The sequence below is a fragment of the Schistocerca nitens genome, chromosome 7 (genome assembly GCF_023898315.1).
Source record: "Schistocerca nitens isolate TAMUIC-IGC-003100 chromosome 7, iqSchNite1.1, whole genome shotgun sequence".
In the NCBI taxonomy this organism is placed as follows: domain Eukaryota; kingdom Metazoa; phylum Arthropoda; class Insecta; order Orthoptera; family Acrididae; genus Schistocerca; species Schistocerca nitens.
In genome coordinates, this window is record NC_064620.1 from 219,449,060 (window position 1) to 219,468,760 (window position 19,701).

General features: G+C 39.7%; 1 protein-coding gene across 1 annotated transcript in view; it reads left to right on the forward strand.

Moving 5' to 3' along the window:
* Positions 1-19,701, forward strand: part of LOC126194960 (coiled-coil domain-containing protein 85C) — a 90,616-nt gene that overhangs the window by 38,339 nt on the left and 32,576 nt on the right. The window contains exon 3 of the mRNA XM_049933353.1: positions 5,252-5,513. Coding sequence (XP_049789310.1) covers positions 5,252-5,513 — 262 coding nt within the window. The remainder of the gene's footprint in view (positions 1-5,251; positions 5,514-19,701) is intronic.

Consider the following 19,701-nt stretch of genomic DNA (forward strand, 5'->3'; position numbering starts at 1 on the left):
TATGCCATAGGTGGTAAATCATTGGAAGCGGTAACGACCGTAAAATACTTAGGAGTTACTATCCGGAGCGATCTGAAGTGGAATGATCACATAAAACAAATAGTGGGAAAAGCAGGCACCAGGTTGAGATTCATAGGAAGAATTCTAAGAAAATGTGACTCATCGACGAAAGAAGTAGCTTACAAAACGCTTGTTCCTCCGATTCTTGAGTATTGCTCATCAGTATGGGACCCTTACCAGGTTGGATTAATAGAAGAGATAGACATGATCCAGCGAAAAGCAGCGCGATTCGTCATGGGGACATTTAGTCAGCGCGAGAGCGTTACGGAGATGCTGAACAAGCTCCAGTGGCGGGCACTTCAAGAAAGGCGTTACGCAATACGGAGAGGTTTATTATCGAAATTATGAGAGAGCACATTCCGGGAAGAGATGGGCAACATATTACTACCGCCCACATATATCTCGCGTAATGATCACAACGAAAAGATCCGAGAAATTAGAGCAAATACGGAGACTTACAAGCAGTCGTTCTTCCCACGCACAATTCGTGAATGGAACAGGGAAGGGGGGATCAGATAGTGGTACAATAAGTACCCTCCGCCACACACCGTAAGGTGGCTCGCGGAGTATAGATGTAGATGTAGATGTAGTAACGTCTATTACAAATTATTAGTTGCATTTTCAGTACTGGTAAGTATTGATAATACAGATAAAGCTGAATTAATATTTATTGTGCTTTCATAAGGCATACCTGCTAATAGTACCTTGTTTTTCTTCCAGTTTCATAGTAATGTAGAATCCAACTAACATTCTCAATTTAGTGATGATGAAATATGAAGAACATGGTTTCCAGCCGAAATCACCTACTTTTCTCGAGGATGTACATATGTGTCATTTGTTAGTTGATTTCCTTGTCATTCATTCGAATGATATTGACATTTTGTTTGAAATTGTGGAAATAACTGTGACGATTCCATGAATTGTGATTCGGACAACCTCAGTTGTGTCAGTAACAGTTCTGAAGAAGAATACCTTCCAAGCCTTAAATAAATAAATGTACTGCAACAGATTTCAGCAATGAAGGAAAGGCAGTGAAACATTGGTTAAGGAGGGAAAAACGCTTGAAGTTACGCAGTGTGCAAAGGTGTTTTCATTTCCTAAAATCAGAGCTTGAACTCTACAGATGGAAGGATGAATTACATGAAGTAAGAAATATGTGCGAAATGGAAACCTGAAACCATCCAAATGAAAAACTGTTTGAAAGATTCAGAACCGTTACCGATGGAGATCTAAAAGACTGGTCCCTCCGAATTGCATCTGGCATGAACATTACTAATTTCCAGGCTTTGTCTACCTGACTACACAGGTTCAAGAAATCGTACAGAATAGGAAGTTGCAAAATTACCAAGTTTATGTTACATAAACATGTACAGCAGCTGCCAGTGATAGACAGTGCGATAGAGAAATTCATAGCTGATGTAAAGACAAGATTTGCTGTTATCCCCGCGACTGCTGTTTATATTGCTGATCAGTCAGGTTTCATAAAAGAACTGCGTGCACACTGCACTTTATCATTTCAGGGTGAGAAAAAGACTGAGTTGGTTGCCCAATCAATGATTGCAATGACACATTCATATATGATAAAGCCTGTGATAAGTATGAATGGTTTACTGTTTCCACAGCTGTATATCTGTCTTCAAGAACCGCAAGCAAATTAGGACCAAAAATAAAAAATTGACTTTAGTTTGAAAAAAAAAAATCTTGTAATCGATGTATCAAAATCTGGAAAAATGGGAAAGAATAATTTTCAACATTTCGTTCAAAACGTATTCCTACCAGTTGCAGAAACTAATTCATTACATTTTTTGGTTTCATGGTCTGGACATAATGACACCTCTGTTTTTGTGGCAGATGACGAAAATCTGTGGATGTAATGTGGATTCTGCCTGAAACTACTAGTGTGAGTCAACCTCTCGATAAAGAATTTTTTCAACAGTGGAAAGCATTTTTCAGGAAATTATCAGACAACATAATTTCTGATACCTCTCTCTCGTTTCAGGTTTGTCAACAGAACGGTATTCTTAAGCTCCAATCATTTGTGCATTACCAGTTTTCTTCACCACACTTTATGAATTTAATCAAATATGCCTGGTATGCAGTGCAGTATGCAGAACAATGGCCGGAACCATTTCTGACTACATCCCAGTTTTTTCTAAATAAAACTAGTGGTTACTGCGAAGTGTCTGACTGCACCAATTTTTCCTTTGTCTGGTGTGCTTGGTGCAAGAAACATGTTTGTTTTTTTCATTCAATAGACACTTCGCATTTTTATGACGCCTTCAGGGAATAAACAAAGAACTGTTTCACTAATAGTGAAATGTACAACATTCAAACATTATTATAAGGAATAGACTACAGAACTTGCTATAAAATGTAGTAGTGCAAGACACATTTCATTTCAACAAATTACAAATCCTCATTGATGGAAGTCGCCTGCGACATCAAACACTGCCATGAGTTTATTTTCCCTGCTCACCTCTTTTATCAGAATTAAATGAGCAAGAATTGAACTGTCGATATGAAGTTGTTCAAAAAGATGTTTGTATAGCTTAAGCCAGCTTTTCACCAGAGCAAACAAGCTAACAAGCACGAGCAAAAGAGAATTCTATCTGGTGTACCCGGTAGGCCTCTTGCAGATCTTTCAATGGATGTCACTGCAGCAACGTACGTGTCCCTAACCTTCCCCAGTTACCTAATTGGAAAATGGAAATCTGCAGTTTAACTTGGAATCTGAACCACATGTGTTTCGTGGCCACTCCAGCATCTGTGAGAAGTGAATGCTGAGATGATGCTCGACATCGGTATTTAGTGTTCTGTTTATAAATTTCCCCTCAGTGGTAATGAGAAGCCAGGGAAAAATAGCTGTCGACGTACAAGGAAAATTTTGGACCAGTACTAAGGAGATATGGAAATGCAATTCTGTGTAAAGTGCATGATCTCCATGCCTGTCACACTTCCATACAAATTGAGACACTTAAATTCTTCCTACACTGTGCCATTTTGCATACTCTTGTCAAGAACAGTGTGCTCGCTATACAAAATAATCCTCATTGAATTGCAGAGTTTCGCATTGTGGCTCTAACAAGTACAGTTGTATCCTTTATGCCGAATATTAGCTCTGAAAACTAAAAACTAATAACACAGCGTTCATAGACAATCTCACTACCTTGGGTTCTCTTCCATTCCCTGCAGTATAAATGGGTCTACCCATATACAAGCAAATGGTAGTGAATTTTCTGCAAATGCTCATTAGCATGTGTTTGCTTCCATACGTTCCATTGTAAACCAGGCTTCAGCTGCTTAAAATTGGTGTCTGTGAACTCTGGATAATTCCAATATGCGGCACTGCGCGAGTGATTTGCCGACTCGCGCATTAGGCGAGCAGGGCTGTACAAACTGCTGTTATAAGCTGTTCTTTGCATGGCAAAAATTTGTAACTTCAACATTTTTTTTAAAAAATACTTCAGCGCCTCTTAGCAACTAAGATTTTGACAGTGAATTTCTTACTTTGTCTTTTTCCTGTGTAAAAAATTTCAGGGTAGGTTTCGACACATCTTATTGCACCATTCCCTTTTTAGTCACTGACAGCAAGGCTCCATTTACATCAATCAGGACTTATTGACACTTGATGTGGATAAAATAGTGGTACTTGGCACAGTGTTTTCTCATTATGTTCCTGTCAGTTGGGAAGAATCACATACTAATGTAAATGCATGGCAGTAGTACTTAAGGAATTAGGTCTGAAAAATTTGACTTCTTTGGGAAGACCAAGAAAGCATATGCAAATACAAAAATGTGTGTGTGTGTGTGTGTGTGTGTGTGTGTGTGTGTGTGTGTGTTTTTTTTGCGCTGGTAGTATTGGAATGTGTTCCAAGGGTATATATGCCAACGGGCATGGCTGAGCAGAGAGAGGGAGGAGGAGATGGATAATGAGAGGAGGGGGATGAGATGGCCAGAAAGAAGGGATAGGAGGAAATGGAAGTAGATGATGGACAGAGAGATTGTGGGAGGAGGAGATGGACTGGTTGGGGGGGAAGGGGGTGCCAGAAGGAGATGGACAAATAGAGGGGAAGGAGGAGATGTGACCAGATGGATTGGGAGGAGGAGGTGAATAGAGGGGGGGGGGGGGAAGAGGAGACGTGTGCAGTGTGTAGTAAATGTGGCATTCACGTATATGGGCAAAGCTGCAGGTAAAAACCTGATAATATGATAAATTTAATAGATATGATGGAAGGAAAAATTCAGGAGAGGATAAATAGAGACGGGTAGGAAATGAACAAAGGGAGGGGGAAGAAGAGGTGTGTGTAATGCATCAAATGTGGCATTCATGTACATAGGTGAAGCTGCAGATAAATAGCTAATAATATTATAAAGTTAACAGATGTGATGAAAGGGAAAAAAAGAAATCTAACCAAGTAAAAGATGATGAAACTGGGATAGTGTTGACAGTGTTCTCTGTTGGACAGGAAGAATACAGCTGCGAATTGTAAGAGGAAGCTGTACAGCTTTTATTTTAAATGCAGAGAGGGTTTGAATCAGTAACAAATTACTGGTTAGTTACTTTGTAAATCGTGTGGCTGAAATGGAGGAGTAGGTGGAGAGAGATTTATTGTTATACATAGTTTCAGGCAAAATGCTAGACATAGCACATCAAGTATTGCAGTTATGAAATGATATATGTATTTGATTTGCAAAAACGTGTTGAGGAAACCAGTGACTATGAAACTGATGGTTAAAAGAGTGTGTTGGAAGTCATGTTACTATCCAGCTACGTCCATCATTGCCTCAAAGGAGTTAGGAGTAATAAAACTGAATATTTATCAAAGGAAGACTACTATTTATCAAAGGTAGCTCTTTAATAGCAACCAGAAGGAAAAGGACAAGTAAACTGTAATTAAAGAGTACCTATTCTAAGAGAGTGTGGTGGAATTCCTAATGTGTTTTTAAGATGACTAGCTCATTTATTTCTCCTTTTAACTGATGAGGTGGCCAGATATTCCTAATGAAATATGATTTTTGTTTGTATTGTTTTAATTGCACTCAAAGTATGTTGCACTATTTCAAATTTTGTTTCTTTAAATGTGTCTTTGTTAATGAATGCTAGTGTGGAAGAAGTCATTCTTCAACAAAGATTTTTCAACAGTTCAGCATGGAGCTTTACAGTGAAGTTGGTAACTCATTTCAATTGCAGGAGCTATGCCTGTATCTGGACGAGGAGCGTGGTGGACAGCAGAATGGTGTGTGTGCAGCGTGTGGGGCCAGTTTGCGTCCAGGTCTCCGTGACGACGGTGATGGGTCGAGCTCCAGCACGAATGCCGACGAGCCTCCTGTGCAGCCCCCTGCGGGATCTCAATTTGCGCATCGCATTGCCAGCAGTGGGACGAACACAGACCGCACGAACCACCACAGTGCTGGTGCCGGCAGGCACCGTAGCAGTGGAAATGTTTTCAACGGTATGCTGAAGATTTTAGGTTGATGTTAATTGTATGTAGTAACATACATTTATTAGAAATAATCTGCATCTGCTTTGCAGGTTCCATTACATAAGCATTTGTTCAGTTGAAATTGTGTGATTTATTAGGAGAGATCATAAAGTTCGTAGCGTGGACTAGAAATATTGCAAGTATTTGAATGCGTGCATATGGGTTGTAAGTGCAGTTTTTCCTTATGTTGACACGTGTAAGTTTGCAGGTCATGTTATAGTATTAGGGGAAGATTAGAACTCATCAGCTATTGACTGAGAGACTCAACTGAATGGGCAGTTTGTATAGGGACAGGGATTTGTGCAATATTGTCCTAAATGCCTTAAGAAAAAATACCTTGATCATAGAACTCCTGAGCATAACGTCTTGAGATTTGCTGGATACAAACAGGTGCAAACTTTCGGACAACGTTAACGTAGAGCAGGGATTCGGTGACTGTAAGGCCAATATAGTGTCACTAACTACTTATGCAAGGGCAACAGTCTGGATGATTGACTGATCTGGCCTTGTAACAATAAACAAAACGGCCTTGCTGTGCTGGTACTGCGAACGGCTGAAAGCAAGGGTAAACTACGGCCGTAATTTTTCCCGAGGGCATGCAGCTTTACTGTATGATTAAATGATGATGGCGTCCTCTTGGGTAAAATATTCCGGAGGTAAAATAGTCCCCCATTCGGATCTCCGGGCGGGGACTACTCAAGAGGATGTCATTATCAGGAGAAAGAAAACTGGCGTTCTACGGATCGGAGCGTGGAATGTCAGGTCCCTTAATCGGGCAGATAGGTTAGAAAATTTGAAAAGGGAAATGGATAGGTTAAGGTTAGATATAGTGGGAATTAGTGAAGTTCGGTGGCAGGAGGAACAAGACTTCTGGTCAGGTGACTACAGGGTTATAAACACAAAGTCAAATAGGGGTAATGCAGGAGTAGGTTTAATAATGAATAGGAAAATAGGAACGCGGGTAAGCTACTACAAACAGCTTAGTGAACGCATTATTGTGGCCAAGATAGATACGAAGCCCACACCTACTACAGTAGTACAAGTTTATATGCCGACTAGCTCTGCAGATGACGAAGAAATTGAAGAAATGTATGATGAAATAAAAGAAATTATTCAGATAGTGAAGGGAGACGAAAATTTAATAGTCATGGGTGACTGGAATTCGAGTGTAGGAAAAGGGAGAGAAGGAAACGTAGTAGGTGAATATGGATTGGGGCTAAGAAATGAAAGAGGAAGCCGCCTGATAGAATTTTGCACAGAGCACAACTTAATCATAGCCAACACTTGGTTTAAGAATCATGATAGAAGGTTGTATACATGGAAGAACCCTGGAGATACTAAAAGGTATCAGATAATTATATAATGGTAAGACAGAGATTTGGGAACCAGGTTTTAAATTGTAAGACATTTCCAGGGGCAGATGTGGACTCTGACCACAATCTATTGGTTATGACCTGTAGATTAAAACTGAAGAAACTGAAAAAAGGTGGGAATTTAAGGAGATGGGACCTGGATAAACTGAAAGAACTAGAGGTTGTACAGAGTTTCAGGGAGAGCATAAGGGAACAATTGACAGGAATGGGGGAAAGAAATACAGTAGAAGAAGAATGGGTAGCTCTGAGGGATGAAGTAGTGAAGGCAGCAGAGGATCAAGTAGGTAAAAAGACGAGGGCTAGTAGAAATCCTTGGGTAACAGAAGAAATATTGAATTTAATTGATGAAAGGAGAAAATATAAAAATGCAGTAAATGAAGCAGGCAAAAAGGAATACAAACGTCTCAAAAATGAGATCGACAGGAAGTGCAAAATGGCTAAGCAGGGATGGCTAGAGGACAAATGTAAGGATGTAGAGGCTTATCTCACTAGGGGTAAGATAGATACTGCCTACAGGAAAATTAGAGAGACCTTTGGAGATAAGAGAACCACTTGTATGAATATCAAGAGCTCAGATGGAAAACCAGTTCTAAGCAAAGAAGGGAAAGCAGAAAGGTGGAAGGAGTATATAGAGGGTCTATACAAGGGCGATGTACTTGAGGACAATATTATGGAAAAGGAAGAGGATGTAGATGAAGATGAAATGGGAGATACGATACTGTGTGAAGAGTTTGACAGAGCGCTGAAAGACCTGAGTCGAAACAAGGCCCCCGGAGTAGACAACATTCCATTGGAACTACTGACAGCCTTGGGAGAGCCAGCCCTTACAAAACTCTACCATCTGGTGAGCAAGATGTATGAAACAGCCGAAATACCCTCAGACTTCAAGAAGAATATAATAATTCCAATCCCAAAGGAAGCAGGTGTTGACAGATGTGAGAATTACCGAACAATCAGTTTAATAAGCCACAGCTGCAAAATACTAACACGAATTCTTTACAGATGAATGGAAAAACTAGTAGAAGCCGACCTCGTGGAAGATCAGTTTGGATTCCGTAGAAATAGTGGAACACGTGAGGCAATACTGACCTTACGACTTATCTTAGAAGAAAGATTAAGGAAAGGCAAACCTACGTTTCTAGCATTTGTAGACTTAGAGAAAGCTTTTGACAATGTTGACTGGAATACTCTCTTTCAAATTCTAAAGGTGGCAGGGGTAAAATACAGGGAGCGAAAGGCTATTTACAATTTGTACAGAAACCAGATGGCAGTTACAAGAGTCGAGGGACATGAAAGGGAAGCAGTGGTTGGGAAGGGAGTAAGACAGGGTTGTAGCCTCTCCCCGATGTTATTCAATCTGTATATTGAGCAAGCAGTAAAGGAAACAAAAGAAAAATTCGGAGTAGGTATTAAAATCCATGGAGAAGAAATAAAAACTTTGAGGTTCGCCGATGACATTGTAATTCTGTCAGAGACAGCAAAGGTTTTTGGAAGAGCAGTTGAACGGAATGGATGATGTCTTGAAGGGAGGATATAAGATGAACATCAACAAAAGCAAAACGAGGATAATGGAATGTAGTCGAATTAAGTCGGGTGATGCTGAGGGTATTAGATTAGGAAATGAGACACTTAAAGTAGTAAAGGAGTTTTGCTATTTGGGGAGCAAAATAACTGATGATGGTCGAAGCAGAGAGGATATAAAATGTAGACTGGCAATGGCAAGGAAATCGTTTCTGAAGAAGAGAAATTTGTTAACATCGAGTATAGATTTAAGTGTCAGGAAGTCATTTCTGAAAGTATTTGTATGGAGTGTAGCCATGTATGGAAGTGAAACATGGACAATAAATAGTTTGGACAAGAAGAGAATAGAAGCTTTTGAAATGTGGTGCTACAGAAGAATGCTGAAGATTAGATGGGTAGATCACATAACTAATGAGGAGGTACTGAATAGGATTGGGGAGAAGAGGTGTTTGTGGCACAACTTGACCAGAAGAAGGGATCGGTTGGTAGGACATGTTCTGAGGCATCAAGGGATCACCAATTTAGTATTGGAGGGCAGCGTGGAGGGTAAAAATCGTAGGGGGAGACCAAGAGATGCATACACTAAGCAGATTCAGAAAGATGTAGGTTGCAGTAGGTACTGGGAGATGAAGAAGCTTGCACAGGATAGAGTAGCATGGAGAGCTGCATCAAACCAGACTCAGGACTGAAGACCACAACAACAACAACAACAACTACTACTACTACTTATGTCATTAGGAAAGTAAAGAAATGTGGGAAGATGTTTCATTTAGTAAGTCTGGCAAAGAATAGATGTTAGATGACTTGAATTATCAACATCAAACATTCATCTCTGACACTGGAAATGATGAGTGTAAATAGACAAAATTACAGAGTATTGTAGAATATACTTTAGTCAGGTGTGTGGCAAGCAATGGTGAGTGTGACCTGCCATGGTGCAAAGCATGTTAGAAAGCTACTCTGAAGGGAAAGAGAGCTTCACTAAAAATTTAAACAACTCTGCAGCCTTGCAGAAAGCTTGCACACAAACACAAATGGAACTAAGCCAAAATGAACGTAAGGAGAATCGTACAAGAAGTGTTCAAAAAATCCAAAAGTGAAATTCTGTCTACCAATCTGACAGAAAATCGTAAGAATTTTTTATCTCAAATTTAGTCAATAAATGGATCAAAGCTATTTGTCCAGACACTCATAGGTGATACTAACAGTGAAACAGAGGATGACAAAAAGATAGCCGAAACGCCAAAGTCTGAGAATGAATCTTTCACTCTGTATTGAAATGTGCAGTGTTCTTGAACCTTCCTGGCAGATTGAAACTATGTCCTGGACTGAGACTCAAACCCTGAAGCTTGCTTTTCGCGGGCAGCGCTCGTACTGAGTGAGATATTGAGGCACGACTCATGACCTGCAGTCACAGCTTTACTTCCATTACCTTTTCTAAATTCCATTTTCTGAAAGTGTTTCACTGTGAAGATCATACAATCTGAGACTGATGGTATACCTACTATACCTACATGATTCTACATAGAGTATACGAAACTCTCTCCCATCTTCTTTCAGCACTCAAATGCATGTAGCAGGAGGAATGAAGCATTCCAAATGAAGGGGAAGATGCACAGGTCATTCAAAAAATGATAATTGAACAGATGCACACAGTTTTAGGATTATATCACTCACATCAGTTCCCTGTAGAATTTAGATGATGTTTAATGCTCACATATTCTGAAGACAAAAAATTTCCCTGGAGTGAATGAACATGGATTCTGCAGACAATAATAATGTGAAACACAGCATGCTCTATTTGTCCATGAGATCAGTTGTCTGTCAATGTAAACAAATATAATGTATTGTTTATAACTAAGTGGAAATACTCTTTAGCGTTTGATTACACAATTCCTGATGTATCACTGGAAATCATCACATCCATTAAATGTCCAAAGTATGGATATAGAATGATTTAAAATGGAATGACCACATAAAGAAAATTAATTATAGGAAAGGCAATCAGAAATCTTTACATACATTAAATGTGTAGGAGTATGGGTGTAGAACAATTGTAAATTGAATGACCGCATTAAAAAAAAAAAAAAATAGGCAAGGCAAATACCAGGTTGAGTTTCATTAGAAGAATCCTTGGGAAGTGTGGTCCATTCACAATGGAGGTAGCGTATGAGATCCTTGTTTGACTGATAAATGAGTATTTCTCATCCATCTGGGATCCTGACTAGACAGGATTAACAGACGAAATAGAGATAGCAGCCCTTTTGGTTACAGGACTGTTAAGTGCAAAAGCATCATGAAGCTGCTCATCCAAGGCCAGTGACAGAAGCTACAAGAGAGATGTCATGCACAACAGAGTGATTTGCTGTTAAAATTCAGAGTGAGTTCAATCTAGGAAGAGTCAATCAATATATTCCTTTCTCCTACAGATATCTAGTAGCATTACAGAGATCCTGAGCTCATCTGGAGGCTTACCATTAGTCATTCTTTCTGAGCTCCAGTAGCAGCTGAAACAGGAAAGGGGCCAGTGAAGATGGTACATGAAGTACTTTCCACAACACACTGCAAAGTGTTTGTAGATTGTAGACGTAGAATATGAAAGAACAAACAGTCTTGGTTGCAAAATCGGAATTTTTAATTTTATATATCCTCCAATGACACATTTCATCTTATACAAGGCATCTTCAGATTGGCTGGCAAATTACGGTGTTCTGCACATCGGATACCGCACATACAAATGTTCAAGCAGGAACCTCCTGTGATCAGAATTAGAAAAAGAACATTGTGCGGTGTCTGATACAGAAGTTGCTAAATACAAGGAAAACAATACATAAAACACATGAAAGCCCCAGTAGGTAGTTACCCGTGTCAAATTTTCGTAAAAGACCTCGCACGGTGTCCTTGTCAGATATGCGGTGCCATCCACCTCCACTAAAACGGAATCAAGCCTACATGGATGCATCACACGGTATATATGTAGGAGACACAGTTGCTCATACTCCCAGCTGTGCAAATAGTATTCACTATGTGCATAGTGAGGCCTGTGTGCACTGCTGGGAGCATAAGCAACTACACCTCTTATGTATATACTGTGTGATGCATTCACGTAGGTTACATACCATTTTAGTCGATGCGAATGATGCTACATATGTGACAAAGACACAATCCGAGTACTTTTTAACAAGTTTGACAAAGGCAACTACCTGCTGTGGGCTTTAATGTGTTTGTAGCGGTTTCCCATGTATTTAACAACTTCTGTATCAGACATCGCACATTTTTTTCCAAGTTTGGGTAAAGACAGTTTCCTGCTGGGACATAAAGACCACTACATCATAGTATACCAAAATCATCTGACCAATTTGTGGCATGAGATTCAAAAGAATCGGCTAGCATTGAATGTGCAACTCCTGTATGACACCACTCATTGAACTGTGGCTATTTTTATATGCCTATACAATGAAATTTTAGTACATTTGCCATGTTTACTGGATCTGGCACCCAGCAGTTCCATCCTCTTTCAAAAAATTATAAGGAACCAGTCTGTGGTCACTGATTCACCATTGGCAACAAGGTGAATGCAGTAATGGGACACTTTCTCCAGAGCCAAACTGAGACTTCTTCAACTGTAGTATTCGATAGGTTACATATCGCTGGAAAAAAATGTGTAAATGTGCTGGGATCTTATGTATAGGACAAATATTATTTTTCAAAAATTGAGATTCCTCTTTTTAAATGTAAGTGTGTCACAAGTACCCTTTTACACATATAATCTGATGGAATTACATAAACCCGTTCTGCATCTTAGTTTATTTGTTTGTCTGTTAGAGCTTTAGAGAACTAAACAGCTGAAGTCATAAGTACCCATCCATGGTTTAGCCTTTATTGTTTGACGTATTAGACATGAAGTTTTAAGTAATTGGATATATAAAAAAAATCTACTCAACAAGCACTGGCAGAGAACACACACAGCAAAAAGGTTTAACTTGTGCAAGCTTTTGGAGTCAGGGGCTCACCGGACGGGATAAGGAGGAGAGACTGGATGAAATTTGAAAACCGGAGAGTTGAAAGGTGGAAGACAGGGAAATATACAAGACAGAGATTACTCCTAAAACATCATGCACGAGTTAATAACAGTGAGAAGCTAAGTGCAACAGAGGTAGGAGGGGGGACAGTAAAAAATAGACAGATCAGAAAATGAAAGATATAGAAAGTAAAATGAAGTGAAGAAAGGTGTAGTTACTGCGAAGAAATGCTGAGACAGAAGAAATTAATGTAAGTTAAGGTCAGGTGGGTGGCGAAAACCAAGGACATGTAGTGCTAGTTCCCACCCGTGGAGTTCTGAGAAACTGGTGTCTGGGGGAAGAATCCAGATGGTGTGTGTGATGAAACAGGCACCAAGGTCATCACTGTCATGTTGTAGAGCATGCTCTGCAACAGGACATTGTATGTTGACGGTATACACACTCTGCCTATGCCCATTCATCCTAACTGATAACTGGATGGTAGTCATGCTGATGTAAAAGGCGAAACAGTGTTTACATAACAGCTGGTATATGACATGTGCCTTTCTACAGAATGGATGTCATTTCAGGACATGATTGTAGGAAGTCATGGCGTTGTTGAAGTAGCTGATTAACACATTAATTTCACTCTTATTAACTCATGCACGATGTTTTAGCAGTAATCTCCGTCTTGCACATTACCTTGTCTTCTACTTTTAAGCTCTCAAGTTTTCAAATCTCGTCCAGTGCAGTCCCCAACAATCAGTTTTTCCTTCTCATCCCATCTGGCGCATCTTCCCTGACCAGGGGTTCTGGGCAACTTTTCTGAACTGCAGCTCTTTTCCTAAATCTCTCCAGTCCTTTTCCTTCACCTCTCTTCCTTCCTCTTCAACTCTTCTGCTGGAAGAAGGAGCCACTGGCTCCGAAAGCTTACATAAAATAAACCACTTTGTGTAAATGTGTTCTCCTGCCATCATTTGGTGAGTAGATTTTTTGATCTCACCAATTACATTATATTGTCAAAAATTGATTATTTTTGTTGTTATGAAGTGTAAGTGTGATTTGTTGTTGTAATTTTAGTTTGAATAAACTCGGTTAAATTTCTGGTTCTTACTGCTTAGTCTCAGTATTTACCATTCTCATGATGGTACACAACTCTGATGCTACCAGTATAAAAATATTTTGAGAGAGACATCAATTGGAATAGGTACAGCTTCGTGTTTTAAATTGAGCTCTGACTCTTAACTACTGTGCTAACAAATTTTCTACCAAAGTTATTACCAACTAAATAATGTTGTTTCTGTTGGATTTGCAAAATTGAGGAAGGGAATCAAAATGAGAGAGGTTTACAAATATTATAGTATAATGTAACATTTGGCATTTTTCATCCTAATTTTCATACATGTTGTAGTTAAGCCACAGCATTTATAATAATTCTTCCTTGGAGTAATAAAAACACTTAAAAATGTGATCAGAGCATCAGACAAAATAGATGTTTGCTCACAGTGGCTATCTGATAATGACTCCCTGCCTCGTCCATGCTTGTGTCCCTTTTATTTAGAACAACAGGTAAAGGTGCAGCTCCTAGTGACTTGATTGTATCACAGACAAGCACACGTACACATAGGCTATTGGCTGGCTGTTTGCTGGCATCTGCTATAAGTTACTCACTCAACACTTTTTCACTATAATTCTGAAAACATTTTCTAATTAATATTGGTCCATTGACACATTGCCATTTCTCAGTGGATCCATTGAAATTTTATTCACCTCCCTGCTATTGCATTATGTTATGTAAATCCCACAATGTTTCATCAAGGTAGTTGCCCCTTTGCCAAGGAGCAGTTTGTGGGAGCCAGAATGTGCCTAGGAAGATCACAGTTGCTTTAGCTGGGGATGAACCAGAATTGGTTGCAATCTGGATCCTCTACTGTATTGTGACAGGGCCCCATCAAAAATAGATGCCTTTCTCATTGTGATGTGATGGTAATTAATGAAAGGCAGCTATATGAGGATACAGAAACCATGTTGATTACTGGTAATGTTTTCCACGAAGCGAATGTGCATCATCCCCCAAGCAGGAAAACTAGGGATATAATCTTTGTCTTCCCCTGTGGCAAATAATGTTTGGCTTTTACAGATTTTTTTTCTGTTCAATCCAAATAACTATGAGATTTGTGTTCATTGCGATGATTATGCACTGTACAACACTACTGGTTAACATACAGCAACCTACATTGGCATGGAATCTCATGCATACTGTGTTTCTTAGTGCACTTCCTCTCATTTATCTTCAGCAGTAACACTACTTTATTGTTGTTGACATTCACTATTTCTGTGTCAGTAATTATAATCATTGTCATAGTAACATCTCAGATGTAATTGCTGAAAGACAGCTGCTATACACCATGAGCCGAATATAAAAATATTTAATTGCCAGACTAGCATTCGGGCGTACAGCCTATCATTAGTGACACATAATGTGTACATATGTACCAAATGATGAGTGTGTCAAGTATTAAATCTTTATGGTTTTAAAATTGATGTGTATATTTTACAGCTGTAAAACTCTAAAAAAAGTGTGATTATTTAGAGTTTGACATCTGTAACATGTACATATGTCAGACTGTGTACTACAGAGATCCACATCAGTTTTAACATCATAAAGATTGCATATTTGACACATGTCATTTGATGTACTGTACGTACCTGAGTATAAGATGACCTTGCATTTAAGACGACCTTGCATATAAGACATTTCCCCCCCCCCCTCCTAACCCCCTCCTAACCCCCTCCTTCCCCCCTTCCTCCCCCCACATTCCCCATGTTTTAAGAGGCTCCTTGCGGAAAATTTATGTTTTAACATCTTTAACTAATCAAAATTACAAACTGTTATTGACATAAGTAATCTGCCTAAAAAGTTACCATTACACCTATTCTAAACTTATGCCATGTATTTGGTCTATGCTTCAACAAAACAAAGAAAAATAAAATAAACAAATCAAAATTGATAACATTAATTTTTATCTTCCCTGACTCTGCCCTAACAGGGCAACTGTGAAGCTTATGTCTTTGTTCTCACAAATATTTGGCTGTTTCTTCCTGTTGTTGTTGTTGTGGTGGTCTTCAGTCCTGAGACTGGTTTGATGCAGCTCTCCATGCTACTCTATCCTGTGCAAGCTTCTTCATCTCCCAGTACTTACTACAACCTACATCCTTCTGAATCTGCTTAGTGTATTCATCTCTTGGTCTCCCTCTACGATTTTTACCCTCCACGCTGCCCTCCAGTGCTAAATTTGTGATCACTTGATGCCTCAGAACATGTCCTACCAACTGGTCCCTTCTTTTTGTCAAGTTGTGCCACAAACTTCTCTTCTCCCCAATCCTATTCAATACTTCCTCATTAGTTATGTGATACATGGCTACACTCCATACAAATACTTTCAGAAATGACTTCCTGACACTTAAATCTATACTCGATGTTAACAAATTTCTCTTCTTCAGAAACGCTTTCCTTGCCCTTGCCAGTCTACGTTTTATATCCTCTCTACTTCGACCATCATCAGTTATTTTGCTCACCAAATAGCAAAACTCCTTGACTACTTTAAGTGTCTCATTTCCTAATCTAATTCCCTCAGCATCACCCGACTTAATTCGACTACATTCCATTATCCTCGTTTTGTTTTTGTTGATGTTCATCTTATACCCTCCTTTCAAGACACTATCCATTCCATTTCTTCCTAACATGTTGCAATTCTCCCTCCATCTCTCCTCCTCTCCCCCTCTCCGCCTCTCCCCCTCCCCCCCCCCTCTCTCTCTCTCTCTAAACAAACGCCGAGCGGGATTAGCCGAGCGGTCTAAGGCGCTGCAGTCATGGACTGTGCGGTTGGTCCTGTCGGAGGTTCGAGTCCTCCCTTGGGCATGGGTGTGTGTGTTTGTCCTTAGGATAATTTAGGTTAAGTAGTATGTAAGCTTAGGGACTGATGACCTTAGCAGTAAAGTCCCATAAGATTTCACACTCATTTTTTCTCCAAACAAACAGCGGATTTCACTTCTATACTGATGTGAGAATGTTACAATGTATTTTGCTACAAAGGCATATTGTCTGCTTTCCACTGTCTCATTGACTGTGTAGAACCAGCAGTTGACCACCTCCCTCCCAACCCGTGGCTGCCCCCCCCCCCCCCCCTTCACCAGCAGCCCCCACCACTGGCTGCCCTCCCTCCCCCATCTCCCCATCGTTTGCTTATACCTCGCAGTGAGCATTGACACAACATTGGTGCAGGAAACATGTAAGTATGCCAGTGACCCCTGTCTAGACTTCTAGCATTTCCTCCAGAAATGTATGCTATTGTTGAGTATTTGGCCAATTTTATAGTCAACTCGATTCTGAGTAGAAATAGATTCAGGCCAACACACTTGAAAAGTGGTAGATGTTTGTAAAAAGCTGAATTAAGCAGTATAGATTCCCATGGTTGCCAGCACAATGGAATTTGCTGCCCACTCACCACTCCTCTCCCCACACTCCTTTAGTTCTCAGCTGAACTCATGTCACTGCTCCCTCCAAGCCTTTCGTAGTGCTGTGCTTAAGCAGCAGTGAAACACAGACGCTATATCTTCTAGGTTGCAAGTCATGTGTAACAATAGCAACCAAAATATATGTAAAAGATCAAAATCACAATTCAGTCCAATTCTCAAACTTTTGCTCATCCTGTGATCAGTGCCGTATGTTGGTATGATCTCCATGACGATTTTTTCCGCTATGATTTATTCTTGTGATAACAGCTGCAGTCACTGTAATGTGATTTGTTTTGCTTGTTAGACATTGAATTCTGGATTATTTTTCTTTATTGTTTCACCTAAATGTCACCATCCACCGGAGGCCAAACCGCACAGTAACCCTGGGTTCGGTGTGGGGCGGTGGAGGGGTGAAGTGGACTATGGTAGTCGTCATGGGGGTTGTGGACCACTGCGGCTGCGGCGGGAATGGAGCCTCTGTCGTTTCTAAGTCCCCGGTTAACATACAACATGGGACACCTCAAACTTGTTTTCCATATGCTGCCAAAAGCAGGAGTGTCTTTCCTCCATAGGGTAGTGCACCGTAGAAGTTGTGATATGATTACATGATCGACAGACCCTTCAATAGGGATTTTGGATACCATCTCAGCACAGCCTGAAACCTTGTGCTTTCTGCAGACGGACTGCCATGTGCAGGGCAAATATTTTCAGTGCAAGATCTAACAGTCAGTTTTGGTTTGGCTCCTACCTACAGTGACAGTGACTCAGGGTGTACACATCTTGGGACAACAAGGAAATTCGGCAAAAATGCAGGAATCTTTTCATTCAGAAAAACCTGGAATTTTTTTTAGAATTCTGGGAATTTATCGATGTTTTAATTTTCAGTTAAATTTTTGTAATATTCAGTAGTAAGAACAGACTCTTTAACAAAGCATTGTATTTTATCCTTCTACTGCAGAATAACACTGCAGCAATAAAACATAAAAGAGAGAATAACACCAAACTAAAACTTTAGTTACAAAGAAAATGTGCCATTTACAACAACAAAACACTGTGCACACACAAGCATCTGCTAACAGCAAAATGTGTCAAAGGCTTCAGGATGAAGACTGTGCAATACTTCGTTACAACAAACTGCTGTTGATGAGCATGACATCACAAATGTATACATTTCTAAAAGGTCACTGGAAAATATTATGGATGGTGGTTTGAGAAGCATTACTTTCAAAGTAAATTTCCTTTTATGCAGTATGAATTACGTTACATATAAGAAAGTGCAATCAGTTTCTTAAATCAAGGAGCATTAGACTCTCATTCAAAATTTAACACTTTGAGGACCAGCCACCTAGAAAAATTTCGGGCCCAGAAGACCAGCCATTTATGCCATTATGTAAAGCTTTACTGGCACATTAGTGTTTGATATATCTTAAAGGGTCACACACACACACACACACACACACACACACACACACACACACACACACACACACTCACCAGAAAAGACCAAGCTTCAATGTTAGTTTTTCTTGAGCAATTTCATACTCAACTGGTTTTTCTGCGGAAAAGCTGAGTTCTAGATGGAACATGTTTTCAGCCAGGTAAGACGCAAATTTTTTTATGCACTGCAGTGAAATTTATAATCGTTCTTGTCAGAAATATTCAGCTGCTGCAGTGTAAGTGTAAGCTGTGCTGTTAGGATCCTGTGTAACCACTCCCTCCCCTATTTGTGTGTTCATGGCACTTAACAATTGCTGTTGGCTGACCACATCACTTGTCCTATGCTCTGAGTATCTGTTCTCATTGGTTGATAAGATCACATGATATGAGCTGTGACTGGCTGATAAAGCACATCACACTTTGCAATCTCTGTTTCAGTGCTTCAGAAGCTAGCATGCTGTATTTGGTGGAATTCGTATTTATACTTTTGCACATCAAAGATCTTTCAAAAACAATTTGTCTTTATGGGTTTCATTTTCTAAAGTGCTGCGACGTTTTATGCCAGTGTATGAATCTTTTTTCATTCGAAGGATTTATAAATTTACAGCTCTAAGTGAAAGAACATTGTCACTTAACATTTGAAAGAAATGTACTTTTACGTGGGAAAAAGTAAATTTTTAACATGGAAATCTAGGGAAAATTTCGATATTTTTTTATTTTTATTATTTTTTTTCTTACCCATGTTTACACGCTGTAGCAGCACCAGTCATACTGCATGCATGCATGCATGCATGCATGCATGCAGCAGCAGCCCACCTTTTCATTCTGTAGTTGGAGAGCCTCTAAGTGCTACTGTCAAGCTGGTAGCAATGCTTTCTGCCATTCACAACTTCCAGTCACAGCCTCCATAAGGAAACTGTGTTAGTGTGAACACCAACTGTTGCTACATGCCAACAGCCACCAACAGTGTTCATCTGAAGATGCCCGATAGTTGTATCAGTTAGATGACGTGGAGTTCACACATCATTATCTGGCAGTAGACCCAAGCACCATTTACTCAACGTGGATCTTGTATTGACTACTCTGCAGCTTCCGTGATTTTGTAGGTTTCAAAGAACATATATATCTAAGTGTTCACCTGGATTGACAATTCAATATTTATACACAATATTTCTATGAGCGAGCATCATTAAATTGTTCATTTGTGCCGTCGTATTGTCCATTGCTGCTTTATGATGACTGAATGGTATTTTAATTCCATCTTCGTTACTAAAGAAAACCTGCACATCCTCGTAGTAACAAAGACAG